This window comes from Opisthorchis viverrini (genome assembly GCF_000715545.1).
Source record: "Opisthorchis viverrini unplaced genomic scaffold opera_v5_428, whole genome shotgun sequence".
NCBI lineage: Eukaryota > Metazoa > Platyhelminthes > Trematoda > Opisthorchiida > Opisthorchiidae > Opisthorchis > Opisthorchis viverrini.
The window spans coordinates 171792-194503 of record NW_008752071.1 but is presented as its reverse complement, the minus strand read 5'-3'; the positions used below and the strand labels follow the sequence as shown (position 1 = coordinate 194503).

Here is a 22712-nt window from a genome sequence, read left to right as displayed (position 1 = left end):
ATCTGACGTCGAATCTTTATTTAGTGTGCCACAATAAGTAATTATAGTCTGCTATTCAATAGTTCGGTTTATCAGCTGTGAAGCATGATCCAAAAGTACGTTGGTTCCCGTTGCTACGATGTCGGTCACCAGAAACTGGGAGAGCCTGATCATGTATTGCAGGCGACGTCGTAATCAATTATTTCTGTAAACTGGGAACCTACGCAATGAAGGCTTTGATGCACGAGCCCCACTGACTGCGTGATTGAACCATGTTTGCCAGTGTCATTAAACGTTAGGTGAGTTGAGCCCGATTCGGTGTGGCTCCGCATCCAAGGAGGCGGTAGTTGTCGATACGACTGTATAGTGCTTTCGTACTTCGTTTCCAAAGCATAGACTTCAGGTAGATGGTCCTCTGGCGTACGAAGTTCATGCAACGTACGAGGCGTGATTAGCTCACCCATCAAGAGAGCTCCTTTGACCTAAAGTCACTTGGTGTACCCCAGCACTGCTAATCGCATGTTCTCACCCGACTCCGTCAATACTTCGCAGGCGTCGATGGTCAAACACGGGAGACCTTTTTACATCCCGTGCGCCTAGAATCCACATTTCCAACCCGTTATGCAATATGGTTGGCACTGTCCTATGACAATGTCTTCTAACCCTCACAGGCAAACTGTCATCCGGGCGCCATATGAGTCGCAGATCGGTAAAAGCTACCTTATCCTTCCGGATTTGAGCAGTAATCTCGCCTCCAAGCAGTCCACTGGCACTCATACAAATGCCATGTCTATTGGCTCGTCTGCAAGCATGAGATTTGCGTTTGATTCCACCTAGTCCTGTAGCAGCACTTTACACGGCAGGCGCATTTAGATCCCGGAGGTCAGAGAAATTTTAAGCAGCACGTCAATAACAAAGTGGAAGAGGAAAGGTGAGAGAGGGACGTGGTGAACTCATTCGAAAGTTTCCTGTGTCCGCAGAAGTTCCCATACAATGCCGATGGATTAGAAACGTCAAAACTTCAGTTCTGTGTTGCGTGCAGTCTCTGTCGTACTGTCAATCCGAATTGCTGCAGAACGGTAGATAGATGATCTCACTGTAACCAAAAAATTACAATCATGTTTAGTTAACAATGCAAAATATGACTGAAAAGCGCGTCGTGGCATAGATACTAAATCTGACGTCGAATCTTTATTTAGTGTGCCACAATAAGTAATTATAGTCTGCTATTCAATAGTTCGGTTTATCAGCTGTGAAGCATGATCCAAAAGTACGTTGGTTCCCGTTGCTACGATGTCGGTCACCAGAAACTGGGAGAGCCTGACCATGTATTGCAGGCGACGTCGTAATCAATTATTTCTGTAAACTGGGAACCTACGCAATGAAGGCTTTGATGCACGAGCCCCACTGACTGCGTGATTGAACCATGTTTGCCAGTGTCATTAAACGTTAGGTGAGTTGAGCCCGATTCGGTGTGGCTCCGCATCCAAGGAGGCGGTAGTTGTCGATACGACTGTATAGTGCTTTCGTACTTCGTTTCCAAAGCATAGACTTCAGGTAGATGGTCCTCTGGCGTACGAAGTTCATGCAACGTACGAGGCGTGATTAGCTCACCCATCAAGAGAGCTCCTTTGACCTAAAGTCACTTGGTGTACCCCAGCACTGCTAATCGCATGTTCTCACCCGACTCCGTCAATACTTCGCAGGCGTCGATGGTCAAACACGGGAGACCTTTTTACATCCCGTGCGCCTAGAATCCACATTTCCAACCCGTTATGCAATATGGTTGGCACTGTCCTATGACAATGTCTTCTAACCCTCACAGGCAAACTGTCATCCGGGCGCCATATGAGTCGCAGATCGGTAAAAGCTACCTTATCCTTCCGGATTTGAGCAGTAATCTCGCCTCCAAGCAGTCCACTGGCACTCATACAAATGCCATGTCTATTGGCTCGTCTGCAAGCATGAGATTTGCGTTTGATTCCACCTAGTCCTGTAGCAGCACTTCACACGGCAGGCGCATTTAGATCCCGGAGGTCAGAGAAATTTTAAGCAGCACGTCAATAACAAAGTGGAAGAGGAAAGGTGAGAGAAGGACGTGGTGAACTCATTCGAAAGTTTCCTGTGTCCGCAGAAGTTCCCATACAATGCCGAAGCTCCTGATGGTTGACAGAGTCGTAATCAACTCTCTGATCCAGAGAAATGAACAACATAGAGCATTCGAAAGTGTGGTGCTTTTCAATAATTTGTCTCAAGGTAAAGATACATCGATACATCCTCGGCTAGGGAGAAACCTAGCTTGATTCCCCTGAGTTTCCCGATAATCGGCCAATCTGTGCAAAATGATGCAATGACTACCAGGCTGATGTCTTGATGGTTTCTACGTGACGCCCCTTTTAACTACTAGGACTCCGAGGTGCTGCACCCCACTGATATTGTTTTCTCAAATCGTCCTCATTCGTGTAGTCAGACTGTTCACCAGGACGTCACCATCTTTTTTTGGATACACGTGGGGTTTGAAGGGAACTGACTGTTTTTTTGAATACAGCTGTAACTTAGGATGTAATTAAAACAGGAATATACCGAAGTAATTTAATCACTTGAATGGCATCGCTGCTGGTCACTCAAAAGTGAGGCATTTGGGCAACCTAGGGGCTTATTGGCCGATGCTTCCAAGTTTGTTATCGTTGACTTTGCCTACTGATGAGTAGTTTGGAGCAACCATTTTCACACGTAATCAAATGCACCGTACCGCCAGAAGCCCTTCAAGAGGCTCCTCGTATGAATGTTCTGCAACCTAGCCTATTTTTTGTGCCATTTTTTGCAATGAACAAGACCAATCAGCTTTAGATTTCTTTTTGTGGGCTATTGGTTACCACATGTAGGCTCACGCATATCTCACTTTGTTACGAGCAATAGCGGTTTCCTTGTCCGTTGAAACCTAGACCTGTGATTATTTTGAAGGAGCTTCCTCTCTCTCAGAACGAACCATGCAAGGATCGGTTGTTTCGTATTTTGCTCCGTGGCTTCTCTTTGCAGGAGCCCATGGCTTTAGCCTTTAGCCGGTCTTGAGTGCGTTCAGTTATCGTCTTGCGTGAGAACTATCTTCCGATATGGCACAATAGGCGAATTTCCTTGTTCATTTCTGATCGTTTTTTTTGTTGCGTTTCTTGTGGCTCATTTGCTGTTTTGATGGAACATAGTTATTTGTGATAAATATATTTGTTACCATACACTAACACACGCTTCTCTCGTCGCACAATCTTCAGTCACCTCAGAACAGCGCTGCAAATTTCTACTCCAACTTGCTAAAATGGCAGTCCGTGTCAATAATCCGACATTCTTCTCTGGTGTGATGGAGGTGCTTCTTTCTTTGCCCGCTCCCAAATCGCTTATGGAGCGCATCCGTTCAGATGTGCACGCCTCATCGGCTTCGATTCCAGACGCAGATAATCTCAAAACCGAACTGACAGACTGGGTTACTGTCCAGACTGGTGAGTGAACTGTTTTCCGATTTGATTACCTTGGTTTCTTCCCGTGAATTATTAGCGACTCATCATCAAGACCATCACAAAGGGACTGGTGAGACAGTTTGTGTACCTGCCTGACCCATTGTCTAGCGTTCGTGTGACACAGGTTTTTTCATACCATATTGGTCAGTAATCGGAAGTCTGACCAACACAGTCTTGCCTCCAGGTTGGGGGTCGGGTCGGAACAGGGCGACTGGTTCCATAGAAATTGATATACAATTGCATTTTACGCAAAACACCCGTGCCTTGTGATCAGGCTTTTCAACTCTACTCGTCTTCTTATCTAGGTGTAGGAGCTCTAGCAGTGTGCAACCATGACACTTAAACCAACTATGCTTCCACGCCGCATGGCCCCATCGCCGGGTCACCTTACTTGCTACATACAGTAGAGCGAGTAAGCGGGAACATGCTACTTCTAAATGCGTCCCTTCTTTCACTTCCACGTTTTTCCTCTTCTGCCGTACCCCACCACAATTTGACCACTTCGTCTGCAGGTTCCAGCACTAGATCGGCATTTTTTCCTTGTCCGTACATCACACTCCATCAGGTCCTAGAGCAACGCAACGCCATGTGTACGGGCGACGCACAATCTAGGTGTTCATTGATTTCAAGAGTGCGGATGGTCAATGCAGGTAGCCACGTTTGCTCAATGGAACAACAAGCAAGTTGGCAGAAGGGTTTGAAAGAGATCAAGAATAGTATGGCTGTTGCTGCTGCCTTCCAGAATGAGGTGCATGTGACTCCACCTGGATACGTTGCAAGAAATCGTGGCCGGTGGACGTTAGTGGTGTTTGTTCTGTCACTTTCCGCTAGGCTGGATACATTGCAAGAAATCGTGGCCGGTCGACGTTAGTGGTGTTTGTTCTGTCACTTTCCAGGTTGTCTGACCAAGCGCTCGTTGGTGTAGGCACCGGAGAATGCTTGCGATAGGCCAGTACCAGATCCCCTTCTTCACCTACTCCTTCCTATTCTTTCCACTGTGAGGCTTTAAATGTGGCTATACGACAGTGGAACATCAGTTTCAACACTGATGTTGCTGCCTCTAATAATGGTGGATGGTGATAATTCACAGGAGGTTATCTAGTATTTTAAGGTATACCTTCAATAATTTCGGTTTATTAGTAACACAGTACGAATTACATTGACCGGCCGGCATGCCGTGCATACCGGTCGCGCTACTCTGAGGACGTTTGCAAACCTAATGACTTTCCAGCTTACACTATCACAATGCTGAAAATTCCTCGTGTCGTGTTGAGTTTGATCCACTTCACTCGAACATTTGCCTTTCCGGCGGTCCTTTATCCCAATGGGAGACTGCTTTCGTCCTTGGACCAGACTAGATCTTGTAACACGATCTTCATCCCTGTAACTCTTGGGCTGAGCTGAATTCATCCTCACTGTGGATACTACATAACCGAATTGCTCAGCGAGCCAAGAATCGACTTCTGAGTCATGCTTCTGCCTAGTTTGTATACAATGCTTTGCCCCGTGCGTTTTCGAAATGTTTATGGTTATTGCTATAATGTCCTAGTGGACTGTATAATCTCTAAAGCCCTCTGTGACGCTTGATTTACGTTCTTAATGAAACGTTTCAGTGTTTTTTTTCGCGGACTCTACTGGCATTTAATTGTATCTTCACTTTCATTCACTGGCGTAACTTTCTAGCTCTTCAGAACCTTTGTGCCCCTGCATGTTGTGTGTACCAAAACTGACCTAGAAAACTGGTCATCAGCTCGTAAAATTTGTCATTGTAACCAATTAATTAAAAGCTGCTAACGCCTCATGAATTGTCCTACCTCCGGAAGCCTTTTCGAAGCCATTAGCAAGTAAATCATACATGCTCGGGTTTGGACTAAAAACTCTAATTTCAGACTTGTTATCGAGTGGACTCTGTCCTTGACAGACGCACTTCGATCGTTCTGATAACCGAAGCTCGGAAAACGCCAAAATATCGACTATTTTGGCTAGCTTCATGCAATGTTGACCGTACTTGTCATTGGCACATGTGATACGAGCCCGAAACGTCTCGTCTCATTGTTGAATTACGTCAGACTATCAGGATTGTGGTAACCAACCCGTTTGCCAGCATCGGTTTGTCAGGGAATTTAGACGTATTACTAAATGGGAGATAGTCTAATCAAACACCTCAAATGGAGATGGACACATTGAAGGGCAAGTAACAACAGACTGGTTTTAAGAACACATCATCTGCATCAACCGTTCAGTTTTCAAAAGAGGTAATATAGATCCAAGATAGTATTTCATGTTCAGTGCCAATTAGGTGAGAATTATACTTCACGCGGGATCAAATAAGGTGAAAATAATATGAAATACACACAAATATGACACGATTCTTGTAAAATTAACTTCTTGACCTAACTATCATTCCTCAATCAAATAAAACTCTAAACTTGTCGGATTCCAGCAGGGTCTTTCCCAGAGGGTACCACATTGGCCTTTTCTTATGGATTGTTCCTGTTCTGGGACCTCTACAAAACATGTGCTCATGCAATTGCATCAAAGAGCCATTTTTCCCACGTCATCTAGGCACATCTGTTGAATCTGCAGCAAAAGATCTGAAGGAATACATGTACGATGACTTCTCTGGCTGGCCTTGATAGAATTTCAATCACCATCAGCCTCTAAAAGTGCTCCGAGGTCTAGGCTGAATATTGATTTCCCTAGAGTTAAAAACTGTAATCGGAGATCGAAGGGAACGATTGACATTTTTCTTACCTATCTGTTTTTCCTTTTAACAAGCCGATCATACCGCTTTCAAGGGGTCATACCTCGGTCAGCTTTTGACGTCCACAATGGGCTCTTCTTCCACACAGTCATCAGTAGACAGTCTTGACCATCTAGTGGATCTGTATTATACTCTTCAGCTGCTCTACAGCCTTTGTTTACCATCTCCGGCCGTCACACAGTACCAAGATTATCTAGCCTCTGCTAACCAAGACCTACTGACACGACTGTCTCTCGGTGACCTCACGAACCTTCCTGTCTGGCGAGACGCTAGCCAATTTACCGTGAGTTGTTCATCTCTTGGCTGTGCCCACGCCATTGCGTTTTGCGTTCTTGATTAATATGCGATGCGAACGAATTTCTTTTACTCGTTTGTAGCTTGGTGCAATACATTAATTTAGAACATTGTCTTTGGGACATATGTTCATATGCAGTTATCTTTCTCATCTAATTCCCTGTAAAAAATACAACTCCGCTTTCAAAATTGTGTCTTGTCTCTGGAAAATGATACCATTATCCAAACCCAGGTGAACAATTTCCAAACAAACTTCTATTTCAAGTTAGTCTCTCTGGCGCTCCAAAAGGATGCGCATAACTGGCTTTGTGAATCACTGCTGTAGTTCGTTTCTGGGGTAATGCAGGGTCTGTTTTTCCCTGATTAGGGCAACAGGTCCTTGGCTGATGTTAATATTGGGTTAGTGGGAAGGTGCAGTCAGTTGTTATCCACGGTCCTTCATACGATTGCTTTTTGCGCCTAACTGTTCTCTCATTCCCTACCTTTTTCACATGTTAGCTGCAACTGCTTCGTGCTGGTGTCATTCCCCTTCTGTTATCTTGTTTGGCTTTGCTCAACCAAACACATGCCTCGCCAGTTTCCCCAGACTCTGTTCAGTCAACTGTTTCGCGACTAATAGAAATTTGGCTAACCCGGATGCTGAACTTGTTGCTCACTGTCGTCGCATTCACTGTGGTCTGCTTAGCCCGCTCTTCTGAGCAACCTTCTTCCATTCAGTTGGATGCTTCTCACGCAGACTTCGAGGATCATTTCACGAAGCGGTTCCAGATATTCTGCGCGGCTCGAAAGAAAGCACTCCAGCAAAATGACCCAATACTCACTGGGGAATACTATGTAGTCAGACATGCAGAATTCGTTGGACACTTGGCGAAGAATTCAGGGGTAAGACTCCCACTAGTTGATTTGAACTTTGTTTACGGTAGAAGCAACATTTCTGCTCTCAAATGTGGAAACGTTGCACATCGTTACACTTAGTGCTATACTTCTCATAAAGCTTTCACAGCGGCACATCATTTCTGTCCTGTCACTAGTCTGCGTTTCTTGGGAGAACACCCATGTGCTGATCCGAACTTGTTTGTTTGTGCAAAGGGCAACGTCACTGCAGACGACCACCGTTTAAAAAGGGTAGATCTAAGCCTCATCCTGCTCAATCACTTATTAGGTCATCCTAATTAAGTCGCATGTTCTTCAGCGGTGGAAAGTCTTCTCATCCGATGGTCTACCGCACAGCCCGCTGCGGTGTGTCACAATATTGTAGTGGCTATTTTACTCTACTGAAGTAGAGTTCTCTGGTGTGAGCCTATACTAACGTAGCAGCAGTGTGAACGGGAGCAGCCTCAGGATGCGCTGTGCACACATCCAGGGTAAGAGTTGGAAACTTCCCTTAATACACAGTTCGGGACATTTGAAGGCAGTCGAATGAGCACATTATCACTGACTATGACTCTCAGACGCGTGGGAGCTTACCCTGTCAAGTCATTTAGTGACACAACACGTGGTTTTTCTAACTCACATCCGCTCCGCTCGCTTCTCTCATTTGTAGTGTGCGTTTTGTTCAGGGGGAATAGATTCCGTGTAAAACGTAGCATCACAATCGGTTCAGTGAGGAAGAATTTATGTTCAGTTTTGCACAAACTACAGAGATTGTGCATTTGATGGCGAATTATCCAAGTCCTCCGTCAATAGTTATACTAGCGATGCCGATTCAGAGGACATGTTTTTTTTGTGTCCATATCCAAGGCCAGTGTTTTTTGTTTTTACCCCAACAAGGTAACCACAGCAGAGGTGCAAACACGATGGTTGCCGGATCCCAAATCCAGCGATGAGACGATAAGTCTCCATACGTTTCCATGGTCCACCAACGATTCCTGCATCTCGCCACTACAGAACGATGCATGTTCTCAGAATTTTGCGATTGCTGAGACGAAAGAATCTGGTATTGATTGTACGGTACGCGAGTCTAACATTGGTAAGTCTTTCTTGAATTGTTGCTTTAGATGTCCTACACTTGGGCTTCCTGTTTGTCCACTGATGAAGTTATATCCGTTGCTTTAGTTAATGTAACCGCCTTTCCCCATTTTGCGTAAAAAGAACAATGAGTAAAAGCAATGCTATTTTTGTCAACAAATATTGTTCACTATTTAACAAATGAGTGCGATATCGTGTTATCAGTCGGTGGACTAATGCGCTTATAGGGCTTCGTGTGGTTATTGCATCTGTTGCCCCACGCAGCAGTTCTCGAAACCAACTGGTTCACTTTGCTCTTATATCGTTTCGCTTTCTTGTCTATCGAACACCTTTTTTCGTTGATTAGAACGGAGGGACATTCCAAAAGTTGCTCAGACGTCATTAGATGGTGTTAACTGCTCAGAGTGCCGGCCTTCTTCGTTTTCTTTATCCAACACCTCTGGGTCCAACGTTGGGTCGAGCGAACGCAACAGTGAAACTGACCTGACTAAGCAGATCCTACAGGCTTTTCGGACTGGGGACACCGTTGGGATGCTGGCCGTTGAATCGCTCTGTTGCGTACCCTACTGCATTGCCTTCTTTCCTCAGTCACCATTGGCAAAACCAATCGTTGGCTTATCAGCACCTGGTTCTTCGGATAGTCTCACTTGGACACAGTTTGTCCAGGAACTTCTCTTTTCTCGGTCTCCATTACTGCGCCACCTTACCGTATTCAATCTCTACCAGTCCGTCATTTTACCCCCTGTGCCTGTGAGTTCTTCCACTGATGCTGAATGGTCTGTCAACCCAGCCGTTCAACTAGTCCGGCTGCTCTTTAGCTTCCACTCGGTACGTTTTATTTTGTAATTTTCTTTCTGAACATGTGGAAAATATATCATAAGGTTTTATGACAAGGAACTTCCCATTTCCAAACCCACTGATTGGTTACGAAGTCTGACGTGCTAGGCGAATTAATTTTAAACCATTTTGACTGTAGTCTGCGTCACTTATTTGTACTCGAGAAGTATTGGGATTCATTGTACTCTTGTTAAATTAGCCAGGTTAAGATGGTCGTGTGTAGTCTGTATGCGATTGACTACACTGCAAACTGCTGAATGTATCATTACGAATCGATTAATAACTTGACGGATGCCTGTATTTAGTTATGTGTGTGTTTGAGCTGATTTGCCTCGATAATAGCAAGGAAAATGTTGATGGATACTCCTAAGTGTGTGCTCAAGTCATTACATTACATTACATTACCCTCTTAATCGATTTGTTTTTTGTTGGTTTTCAGTGAATTTACTGAGGTTTTCTCAGCGAGTTACTATGCATGCTAAACCACTTGTTTTACACCGCGGGGTTCTAGTGTAATCACAGCTAATTGCTGTGTACAACAATCGTGCACTAATGGCATCACGGTTGAAAAGAACCGCTGATACTGCACGTCACAGCAATGTGGGCTTTGGGATCTTTAAACCTGTCAAGCGCTACAGGTTGTTTGAGTTCGCACGGTCACCGGATTTCAATCATTTTTTTCTGTTATCTTATTTGAATTGAGTTTGTACTTTGTTAGCTCACGGGACTGCGATTATCTAAACTAGCTTCTGTCGAATCTCAAGTTTATAATGCACTTGAGACAAATGTGCAGTTGTTAGGTATCCAATCATGGTTGCATGCAGTGTCGTTACCCACGTACGCGCTAATTTGGAGAGATATCATTGACCAACCATCTAGAAGATGACTAGAACCTTCTTTTGTGAACCTTTTCCAAAACCACTATGTTACTGTTTCTATCGTTATCACCTGATGAAATTCTTCTCTCTTCCTTTGCAGACTCTTGTTCCAAAACATGTGGCTCATGTGGACCAGTACTTCCGTCTGGTCGCGCTTTTGTTACGGCATATTCACGAACACGGCATACCTTTTGAGGAAGCGACCGACCATCTCATTCAAGAGGTTAATTGGTTGCGTACCACAGTAAGTCTAGGCTTCGCCAATGTGCTAGGTAGTATGCATGATGTCGACACCTAGTCGGGTACGGTTTCCTTATCGTTATTGGTTTGTTTCTAGTGGACATCCCGCTGATGGATTAGAAATAAATTATGAAGCCCTGGATCAATCCACTTGGTTGTTTTCTTACGAACCGCGGTTATGTCATGCATGGAGACAGGCAAAAGGATAACATTTCTATCGCCTTCAGTGCCTAAATTCATGCAGACTCGCTTATAGAGGCTGACGCATTCCACTTCGATGGATTTGTTTGATAGACGTCTTAAATACCTGGTCATCCTGGCATCCTTTTCACTTCTGACGGAAGTCTGGCTGTTGTAAGTAATACACATTCAGCCGGCAGTAGGTAACTAGCTACCTAAAGCGGACTCGATGCCTTTCAGCTTCTGCTGCGGTTGTGCCATCTATAAAGACCAGCCTCGGAGGGGCCTGTTTTTCTGTTTTTGAGTTTCACAACCCCGACAGTTTTTGGTAGCAATTTATAATTTTTGTGGACCACGGTCCCATAATGCCTTCTTATTACCGTGAACCCGGTCTGGATAGTCGCTTGATCGCTTGGTGCGCTTGGTCAAACCAGAAAAAGTCAATGAACGTGCGATCCAGGTGCTCTGTTCATCACTGTCGCATACAAGTGGTCAAAAGTGATGCTAAGACTACAACTCATCTATCAAGGGCGCGTGAAAAACAACCAATGGAATCTGTCTCTCAATGAAAAACGGTTATTCCATTGACAGTCATGTAGTCCCGTTATGTTCGGAGCTGGTTCTCCTCATAATACTCGTAATTACGCTGTGCAACAGGGCTTCCACGAGGTCCTGAAGACTGCATACTCATCCGATGGTTCGAAAGCCATGCCAACCATCTCATTCGTTTGTTTATTTGAATGGTTTAATCCTTCTGTGTGTACTCACATGTTCGATGTACGGAGGAAACAGAGTACTCTGGTCCTTCCTCGACCCCAAACATACTAAGACCGTTCATAAGTTTCGTTTGGCGTGCACGTACACTCAAGCTTATTCGCACCCACATATCCCACCAAGCCTCTTACTGTCTCAGCTCGGCTTTCATGATCTTGGTTTACGGTTTACTGGTTCGTATGCGGTGCCTTGTTCTTACCTGATCAATTAGTAAGTCCACCACCTCAAGTCTTTTTCTATTTATTCGATCCATCGCACTACTTATGTCTGTCATGTACATCTTAGGCATGGAACGAGTACTGTTTCACCTTGGATGAACGATGTAATAGACTGGTTGAAGGACTTTTTTTATCAACCTTCCAACAAATACAGGTATATGCTAGAGGGTCACTGTAACCAGACTGCGAGCAACAGTTTCTCCAAAAGAGTTCATATTGTTTAGTTTACCAAGCAGACGACTGGTGGTCAAGCGACTTCCTTTTTGCTGTAGGTAGCGAGCTTTTGTTGAAATTCTTTCCGATCCGCCCCATTTCTGCGCACAAGTACAATTCCGATGGCAAGATATAAAGCGCATTGTATACGGAACCACCATTGCTTTCTTTTTTATAAAAGCACTTTTTGCGGCTTTCTTTTACTTCGTTTACGCTGAGTTCCTATCAGGAGGCACAGTTTTCTGTTGGTCCTCTCAAGCGGCCTTTGTAGAACTGACAAATGCATCTTCTGACTCACTATTCCTACTTTTCCTGGTGTGTCTTTTAGATCGCTTCTCGAAAGTCGCAAGATAAACGTCCAAACTCTGAACTCAGCTCTTTACAATCAGTTCATCCTGCTCCGGGAGACACAGATTGTCCACCATCGCGAAACACCTCCGATCAGTTACTCTGTGGTCACATGCGTATCTGCAGTGCTTTGCTGGCATTTCCTTGTATCACGGAAACGCCCGATTCGCCGACCTCATCGAAGACCAGTAGTCCAGTATCACCAATGCTTGTTGGTTACACGGCATTTCAGAAGCAATATCTCACTCCTTTGATTACTGTAAGTAATTTGTGGCATTTGTCCTCGGATATATATATAATATACATATGGGTTGTCTGGACTCTACGTAAACCCTGCTCCCACGTTTTTCACAGCTGACAAGTGAACTGAACCACATGCAGTTGTACTGGAAGCACTCTCTTGGACCAGCTTAAATTCAACGCGACGCTTTCTATGAGCGCAGTGCATTTCGGATGAGCACCACTCTCAACGTTTTGATCCGATGTTAAGTAACATATCCGAGTGGTCTATCACTCTTGACCTAATGGATATATAGACTTGAGGTCGTTCAGATAGGTACTATTTGAACAAGCCAGTCCAATCGACAGTATCCTTGAGACCCACTCGGAATGCCTTCTGACAGAACCAGTTGTGCAAAGTTCCTTTCAGATAGAATATGTTAATGCTGTATGATTGTATTGCGATCAAACGTCCCAAGCTCGCATCTCACGCAATCCCACTCCCGGTATGGTAGTTATGAAATACAACAATCCAATGAAGTCTGCTTCGGAAGATATTTTAAAAATTTGTTTTAATCTCTCCAAATGGTCCTAAGAAATCCGCTTTGTTTTATCACTTCCAGGTGGATTCTATTGGAACATGCTGAATACATCTCAACCAGGTCAAACTTGGGGGACTGATGGAGTTTTTCNCCAGGTGGATCCAATGGAACATGCTGGATACATCTCAACCAGGTCAAATTTGGGGGACTGATGGAGTTTTTCTAATTACAACCATTTTTCCCGCAATTGTCAGCTAACGGTATTAAGTACCTCTTGGTGATGCTCTCTGTATGAATGTTTAAAAACCAACCTGGCCGGTTGAGAACATAAGGGGTTAAGCTAGGTAACTTGCTACATCACACTTTGTATGCTTTGATCAATCTTACAACATATTTCTGTTATTCCTTTCAGGATATACTCCAGTCCCTGCTTTTTCCTGCCCGAGAACAGGACGATATGACCCCTTCGACAACTTGTGCTGGATTCCTATCTGACAGTTCCCTAAACAGTGTATTCGAGTTGTTACTGGCTCTGGCCAAACGTGACCCCTCGGCGGTACATCTGTTGTCTTCGAAATTATGCCGTTCCTGTTTCCCTGGTGAGTCAGTTTCTAACCACAGCTTGTCAAATTGTCGTAGTAGTGACCTTTTTTCCCCTTCTTCCTCGGGAGACGATGCGAATGCTTTGGGAGTCACCAGGCCCTCTCAGATATCATACGAATATGGAATTCTTGTCTATTTTCGCACTGTGTCAACATGATCGATACCTTTTCGCAAAGTTCCGATCCCCTAATTTCGTAATAAAGTACCGCCTATTTGGGACGTTGCGAAATATCCTCCCTGGAGTATCGTCTGGCTTTTTGCCGATCCTGGTGTCCATATTATGGACATTTCTTACAGGAGGTACACAGGGAACGCAAACTGGACTACTCTGGAGAAAGCAACGACTAAAACCAGTCAATTAGAAAATACATAAGCTGCGCCCGACGGTTTTTGCGTGGATGATAAAGTTGCCACGTAATCAGGTTGCAACCTATTCAGCTGTTCATGAAAGTTGGTGGTATAAAGTGGTTTGGCAATCGCAATCGAGATTTTGTCCCGTAAGGGAAGTCAGTTTATGCCATCATCATGCTGTTTCTGGACCTCTTACACTAGTAAACCTAAAAGTGACATGGTGAACCGATTTTTTCAACAGCTATACCAGTTGCAGCCCCACTACTTTGTGCCATTTTTATCTGCCCATAAAGAATCCGCATATCAGTTATTTTGGTCACGTGAACATGAACTGCTCTAAACTGTGGGTATCAATTGGGTATCACATGTTTTTGCACTGACTACTTACCCAAACCGTACCAGATCAGCTATGATGATGGGGAAAACTAATTTGTCTGACATCGGGTTTGCTCGAAGTAATATTTTTTCGAAGATAGCAGGGGGCGTTTTCTTTCGCGTTGAGCTGCGCTACTTCATTGATCTGGCATCTAAATGTGATTGTCTCGTAGCGTCTTGCACTTATAATTGAAGGCTATGGCTATCCGACATATTTTAATCAAAAGCAGGGTATTTGTTTCACTGGGAATCCGGAAGAAGCCCCGCAAGACGGATAAAAAAACAACTCACCTAGCACTAACCTAACTCGGTTGAAAATCCGTAGAGTGCCAATCATGAAAGCAAGTAAGAAGTAAAATGTAAACTAATTATATTCAATCATACCTACAACTAAGGTTTATTTCACGGTCTCAGTGGACACAGTGTGTGTACAACACCTCGAAACTTAGCGTCCTCCAAAGGTGATCTCCGCAAGAGGGGGATATGGTGTTTTTCATATTTCGTTTATATGGTTTGTATAGAATAGTTAGTCACCTACATGGATTTTACGATGTTTTTCTACCTGACTGTGGTTCTGGCGCTTTGGATTCGTCAGTCGCTCTTGAGCCTTGAAAATTCCATAGGTGCTTGCGTTATCTGGGCCTTAGAGTGCACTACTTTTCGTGGTTTCTTTGTCAAGACTTATTTATTTGTGGGGCAACATTGCCCAGAATTTGTTAATAACCACCGTTTGGACAAACGGATGCTTACTTAGAATCTATGAGAAAACGTATTTATGGGCTTCTAATCAAACAATGACTTGGTATGAAAGCCATTGCCAACAAACTCACCTGAGCTGGCCATTGCTGTCTCGGTGGACCTCGCAACGGAATAAGTCAGTGGTTAGAGATATTGTCAGACATGGCCTAGTCGACCCTAATTTGGCGCTCGTGCATCCAAGATGTTGCCTTTACTTCATAACTTCCTCTCCGGCATCCCCATTGGAAACTCTACTGATACCCCTGTATTGACAATACCGCCTCCAATGCGTAGCTATCTACCGCTTCTCCCTAAATCATCGGCGAACGAATCTCTGACAGCTGATGATGATTATATACACCTACAATCTAACATGTGAGCCGATAACCGAAAACGTTTCAAGCAGGATATGATAGCCTCACTTCGGATACATCCTTATATGTTTTTTCGCGCGTGCTCTGTTTATCTAAACATCCCATTTCAAGATACCTATTCACAGAAAGCCTATCAATTTCAGGCAACCCAGTCTCCATGGTAACATGTGTCAAACTAAAAAGTTGTAAATTCTATCTGTTACCGAGTCACCTTCCGTTTTGAATGATTTTATTTTGTTCTCAAAGGAAGTAATTTTTATATTCCATCGAATATCACTTGCATAGGGTGCCTCCGACTTCTGTTGATCGCCTGTCTGAGTCCATACGAACTGGGTGCTTGATTTTTGTAGTCTCTGTGCGTTTACCACTTTCCTGATGTAGCGTAACCGTCAACTCCATAACCCTATCATCTTGAAACGTCAGCTTATACCCTGTGTAGTTCCAGTCCTCAGTTTCTATCTGCGGCGTACTCATGCTTTCCAATACTTTTCCCGCCTTATTTCATCCTTTCACAGATGACTTCGAACTTTCAACCTATCCGTGGGATTATACTCCTCCGCCAATTTATAGTTCAGCTTCTAAGACTTCTCATTTCGTCGGACTCCGCAACGGTGGAGCCACGTGTTACATGAATGCGATCCTACAACAGCTGTTCTCACTTATTCCTATCAGAAACGCTGTTTTGTGTGCTAGACCGGAACTTCGGCTCAACGAAGAGAATGTTTTGGGCAGCAAGGAGTCTGACGTGCTTTTAATTGAAGCAGCCAAAATCTCTCCTCCTGCATCAACGGATTCGGTAAGTCCGCTTTCTTCACTGCTGGAGTCTCACTTTCAGTTGTTCAACTGACTGATTGTGATATCTTTCCTTATTTCAGCCCATTAGCGCACCACTAGAATTCGTGGTCGCATCGACTCGATCTCTGCGATCCTTTTCTCTCTCTCACTTTATGTCGCTCCTCTTTCGTATTTCGTCCGTTTTTAGCCGACTGATCCCACGTCGGGTGACGCGGAGAAACCAGAATCAGAGGTTCGTACACAAAAATCCTCGGAAGAACGCAAACCGCTCACTGGCGAACAGACGCATCAACTTCGTTTACTTTTCCATTTGCAATCCATATTCGGACATTTGAACCATAGTCTGTTGAAATCCTACAGGCCGACCGAATTTTGGCATGAATTCAGGTGAGTACGTCTTTTGGATTGGCTGTATTTTCCACGATTCCAGTAATCCAGTCGTTCAATAGAACAGTGCGGGTGGGTGTCAACGCGTTTGCACTCAGAAGGGTTGAATACAGCTGCGTTACAATCGTTGACTATGGTTTGCACGAGTTCACCACGAAATTCACGTGAATTCTGCATCAAATAACATGTAGTAACATGTAAACAAATTTGACATTTTTTCGAGTGTTCGGACAATGCGATGGTATCCACTGTAGAACGCAGTTATTGGCACAAAAGTTGGTATGCATCTGTAACCATCCAGCTGGTACTAAATCTTAAAAGCATTACTTGGAATGCACGGGTTTTCAATCAATCGGTCGGTATTCTAATTCTCAGTGTCTCCAGACCATCATCCGACCAACCCGGTGTCTTGTTTGTATTGCTTAATGTGAAGAATACTGTCGTGGTAGCCCTTCATCTATGACGGCGCAGCTTCACAACAACTTTGAAATTGATTGAATCTAACACAAGTTCTAGAAGACCCTTTTTAGCAAAGCCCCTGTACATTTGTACAACCAGTCTTCCCGGCCGGCCAGTTTTGAGGATGCGGGCAAACCTAAGGGAGTCTTTGTGCGTACCATCATGGTGCAAACAGGTTGCTCCATATGTAAACGAATTGCCATTCCAGTTCACCTTTATCTTGTGTCCTTCATGTTCTTTTCGAGGTTATTCTTCATTATTTTGTATCGACCTGTTTTTCCCATCACAAGATTCGTTTCTGAACAAGTGAAATTGAGTGAACAGCAAGATGCACTAGAATTCCTCCAAACTCTGGGAAATGATGTGGACGAGAGTCTGTATTTGTGCAATATGTCCAAAGCGGTGGAGGAAGTTCTGGGCGGAACGTTTGCGGATCAGAAAATCTGCATCGACTGTCCACACCGGTAAGTTCTTTCTGGGCGATTAGTGGTTGATCAAACGCACCTTACCACCTTATTCGTTTACGATAATTCGAAAGTTTCCGAGCCTTACGGTAGCTGGAACCACTATTTGCTTAAGGCAGCATGGACGAGCTGGCTGTCACTTTGAAAACAACCAGTTGCGGCGAGATGGCTCAAGTGGTTAGAGCGTGAATTTACCGACCGGAAGGTCCATGGTTCGAATCTGACCTCTGCCTTTCGACTTCTCCTGTCTAGGCTTTGGGCAACTTGACAGTATCCCGGTCCTCGTGCTCCCTTTGGGTGGCATGGCAGCTAGGCACCGGAAGGGTGTTACAGCTGAATGATTACCTTATATTTATTATTATTGTGTCTGTCGTACATGTTGTCGATATTCGTTTTCGGAGTGGCCTTATGCAGGAACCGACATCAAATTCATGGTCGCAAACGGTTCGTCGTCCCGGTCCCTCAAGCTTTTCAACAATTTCTCTGAATGATCCCTAGTGCTGAATAGGCCATGGAATTGGGTTTTTTTCCCACGGCTCTTCATCGTGTCAAACGGTTCCATACGGTACGCTGTTTTACTCTTTTTTCTTCGCATTTCTACACTGTTCCGGATATTGATCACGTATAAGTTTTCATGAATTTCCCCGAATTTTACACACACGTGATCAACACTTTTTCCGTTTTAAATTAGTCGGACAGTCTACCTGTGTCAACCCATCTAAATATCTGTGACAGGGTATCGTTTCCTTTCACTTCAACCAATGAGAAGACTAAAAAGTAGAAAGTGTCAACTTTCCGTTAACCGGACTCAGGTTGTAAACTCTGACATGTACTTTGACCTAATGGACGCCTTGTTTGCCTTTTTGGATTTTTCCTCGCTAGAAATCTAGAGTAAATTGTTGTATCGTGGGTGGCCGTCGATTGGTTACGCCTGCGCTGAGCCTGCCAGGCTACGCGATAGGGAGAAGAGAGAGAACTCGGGATACGGCTGTATTGTCAGGACAGAACATACAGAACGTCTGCGTAATATACAGGGTGACTAAATGGCCAAATATGGTCGTTCACTTGTTCGTTCTGTACAGCCAATGGGGGTGTTCCGGTCGTGAGGACCTTCAGGCCCACTACGCTGGTCGTACGTTGCTGAGCCGTGTTTGGTGAGAGCCGCCAACTCACCTACTTTCCGGACGTGTCGAACCGATGGTGACCTTGGGGATGCGTCACTCTCTGCATGTGCTTTTTTCTGTCTGGGCGCATCCTGACATAAATGCACTTGTTTTCCGAAATCATGAAGTGCAGGAAATGTAAGTTCGGAACTTCTCAAACAAGGGTCTAATTGCACACAATTCTGAGCTCCAGATAGCTCTGCGGTTATGGCGGAAAATTACTGGCCGTAAGGTCCGTAATTTGTACCCAGCGTCAACATTTCGACCGTTATTGTGCGGGCTCGAGCAACCTGGCAGCGTCTCTGTCCTCATGCTTCCTTCGTGTAGCATGTCAGCTGGATACCAAAGGAGTATTACAGTTGAATATTTACTACCGTTGAGTTCCCCGACACAACCTTGAGTCACACGTTGGTTTGACGACCCCGAATATCAAAGGAAGTGGGTTCGAAATTTTATAGTACTAATTACACAAACGCACAGAGGGAATTACCATGGTATCAAGTTACGTTCAATAACTATATCATTGTATTTCATTCAAGCGCCCACTACCCTCTTCTACCTCCAATAGAAATCGTTCACTCATCACATTGAGACTTTGTCATATTTATTTCTTTTTTTTCCAGATATTCGCGAAACGAATCTTTCACCACACTCAATGTGGACATTCGTAACCACCAAAATTTGTTACAATCCTTGGAACAATATGTGAAAGGAGATCGTCTGGAAGGCGACAATGCCTACTGGTGTGAGAACTGTAACAAGAAAGTGACCACTTTGAAGCGCATGTGCATTGATCGGTTACCAAAGGTATTGGCGATTCAACTTAAAAGATTCGACTATGACTGGGACAGGTGCGTTAGTGTACAGCATAACCAGCACGTTGTTTGGATTCTGTAATCTTGGTGTGGTTGACCGAATTTCAGTCAATCAATTTGTCTACCATATGTGACTTACGTGTTGTAGTGGTAAATCCTTGAACTACACGATGGGATTCGACCGCTTGGCTGTCTTTGCCGCATTTCATACCTTTAGGTTGTCTGATTCGATCTGTTTTCAATTGTTACTTTTGGTCCGTTGGATAACAGCCTCATTGGCTCGGGATACCAAAATCGAAGTTTACAGAACTACTGTAGGCTTCATGGATGTGTCTTAGAAAACCCTTTGAAGCAGTTCGGCGACCCCACGTGAATCTGAGTGTGAACCGCGAGGTGGCCCAAGTGGTGAGAGCGCGAATTTACTGACCGGAAGGTCCGTGGTTCGAACTCGACCTCTACCTGTCGACTTTCCCTGTCTAGGCTTGGGCAACCTGGCAGTATCCCAGCCCTCGTGCTTCCTTCGGGTAACATGGCAGCTAGGCACCGGAAGGGTGCTACAGCTGAACTGTAGCACTAAGCTCGACCCTTGACAGGGAAGCTGATGTCACCTCTCACCTGTTCTGTGTAATCATCAAGGTGAAATTTTCAGTCAGTGCTTGCTTAACTTGTTTGCCTCTACCTGGGTAAAAGAAACAGTCTCAGCCAACTGGAATGAGTCGATAGTATCAGACTACAGCACAAGCTGTATTATTGTACGACTGTGAAAAATCTTCATTCCGGGTGAAGGGTCCTTGGGTCTTTGACCACCGATATCTCAGAACTTTAGCTGGAATCGGCTGAAACGAGTGGATTTGCAACTAGGTGATTAGGGAACGGGTCTTTGGTGAAGCGTAAGGTACTTCATTCAAGAATGCATCCAGCTTTGCCAATTAAGTTGGATGGGCCGTGTGTTACGCGTGTAGACTCACTGCTTGCGGAGAAGGACGTGGTAATTGTCTAACTTGGAGTAGCGGAATCCTACAGGTGGACAGAATTTGACAAGGCAGAAGCGAATGATTGATGACACAAAGAGTTTGGATGCTGTTGACACTGTTTATCCTCCAGAATGGGGCCGCTTGACCCTCCTTAAAGATCTGGTGGCTAACAAATGTCATTGGCGTTCATGCTGTCAACTTCTGTCCTGATTGTCTGAGTATTGGTGTAGGTGTTTGTAGTAGGCTAACTCCAGGTTCACGTCCCTATCCCATTTATTATTTCCCCTATAAGGTTTTGTTAAAACGATCAGAAGTGGTGACATGGCAGTGAGGCACCCATATTTTCTTCCGGTGTTTCTGTTTCGGAATAGTCTGGAAATCTCTCCCGCAGAAAATAAAACCCCGTGTATTCGTTCCGATTACGAATCTAGACAGGTGCAGAAGATCCTCATCGGGATATTATGTCCATCTTACAAAGAATAATATCTGCCATGTTATTAACCCACTGTTTGATACCTTATTTGTTGACCGTGTTGGGGCTAGATGACCCATCCGGTTGGAGCGCGAATTTACTGACCGGCGTTTCCGTGGTTCGAACCCGACCTCTACCACTCGACTTCCCCTGTCTAGGCTTGGGCAACCTGGCAGTATCCCAGCCCTCGTGCTTCCTTCGGGTATCGTGGCAGCTAGGCACCGGAAGGGTGTTACAGCTGAACGGTTTTTTTTACTTCACCTTGCCTCAGTTCTAGGTCGTGACCTGATCAAAACTTATCCACGTCCCTGCTGATAGTGTCGTATTTACCTTCGATTTTCCTTAATGCTGATCATTATCTTTTCTTTTCGTTTCCTCAGAGGTGTTGCAATCAAGTTCAACGACTACTTCGAATTTCCTCGTGAACTGGACATGTACCCATACACGGCACAGGGATTAAGTAGTCAGGTTCCAAACGCCACAGTGGACTTGACAAGCGGGGAGACGATGGAAGAGTTGAACTCCGAACAAACTAACCCTCCGCCCGAAGAGGACGGGGAATGGTTTGCGAACCCATCCACTCGGTACACACTCCGGGGCGTCGTGGTCCATAGTGGCCAGGCGTCGGCTGGTCACTACTACTCTTTTATCCGACACTTTTGTCCGAAGACAAAGACATATAAGTGGTACAAGTTTGACGATACTGAGGTGGGTCCCCGTTTAATGCGCAGTTATCTAAATTCATCTGACTGATAGAAGGAACTGAATCGGGTTGTAGTGTCTCCTGGGAGCGCTCATTCCAACCATGATTTCGCCCTGTGAAGCTTGCTAGAACACAGAAGCTTATACCAGTATATCACTTGGTGGTGCCACTTCATGTACACCACTGTTCACAATTTTCAACCATTCAAAGTGGTTTTGTAGACTTTACACAGCTTTGAATAGCGTCGATAGTGGGGCTGTACTTCACCGGTAGAGTGCCCACAGCGGACTGAAAAGATATACAAAGAGGTTACGCATAAGTTTCGAGTCAAATAAGATTCTCCGATGAAATCACTATCAGAATAGCAGGTCCCTGCGTTATTGTTCCTTCTAGAGGATGTCCTACTCTAAGGCAGACCACTCCGCAGGCCAAGATCAGTGGACCGTTTCTCGTGAATGATGTGTTTTTGGAGAGAAAAATAGTTGCCACATACGGTCAACTAGCGTTCGAAGTGGATAAACCGGTCTACGACCGCTGATCCATTGGTGTCTATGCACAGTAGGTAGGCCATAAGCGATTTGTATGGAGCATGTCGATGTAGATTTGAGGGAGTACGATCAACGGACAAACGCACAGGGGGTTGTTGAGAGCCATCGCTAAGAATAGTAGCGCAGCAATAAGCACCAGTGTTAGTTCTTTCATTGCAAGGCACTAATCCCTTCAACTTTCAGCATAACACTCTCCCCGGATAAATGACCTCAGTGATGCTTTTTGGACATGCTTGTGACCACTACATCTAGGTGAGAGAGAATAGCCAGGCGGCAAACTCATGATACCCACTGTTATTATTGTCTCCTACTGTGAAAATTGCCTCGGCAAATTTTGGCTGGAAAGCTGACCATGTAGATCTCGCGCAGCCAACCATTTTATCATACCAAATTCAGCACATCTAATGTTGACCCCAAAGGGATGTCGCCTTTTTTGTAGGGCCATATTGACAATGTTTTTCAGACCCATTTGGTTTAACGTGCCCAAAATCCGTTTACAACATTACTCGTTCCGTTTCAGAACAG

At 44.7% G+C, this 22712-nt stretch overlaps 1 protein-coding gene across 1 annotated transcript in view; it reads left to right on the top strand.

The window, feature by feature from the left end:
- T265_10841 (hypothetical protein) overlaps positions 1-22712 on the top strand; it is a gene marked incomplete at both ends in the record, with an annotated part of 73048 nt that overhangs the window by 32319 nt on the left and 18017 nt on the right. The window contains 13 exons of the mRNA XM_009177322.1: positions 3249-3473; positions 6270-6538; positions 7048-7446; positions 8320-8518; positions 8864-9345; positions 10333-10476; positions 12186-12464; positions 13379-13565; positions 15923-16203; positions 16390-16589; positions 17120-17512; positions 19299-19526; positions 21317-21644. Coding sequence (XP_009175586.1) covers positions 3249-3473; positions 6270-6538; positions 7048-7446; positions 8320-8518; positions 8864-9345; positions 10333-10476; positions 12186-12464; positions 13379-13565; positions 15923-16203; positions 16390-16589; positions 17120-17512; positions 19299-19526; positions 21317-21644 — 3614 coding nt within the window. The remainder of the gene's footprint in view (positions 1-3248; positions 3474-6269; positions 6539-7047; positions 7447-8319; positions 8519-8863; positions 9346-10332; positions 10477-12185; positions 12465-13378; positions 13566-15922; positions 16204-16389; positions 16590-17119; positions 17513-19298; positions 19527-21316; positions 21645-22712) is intronic.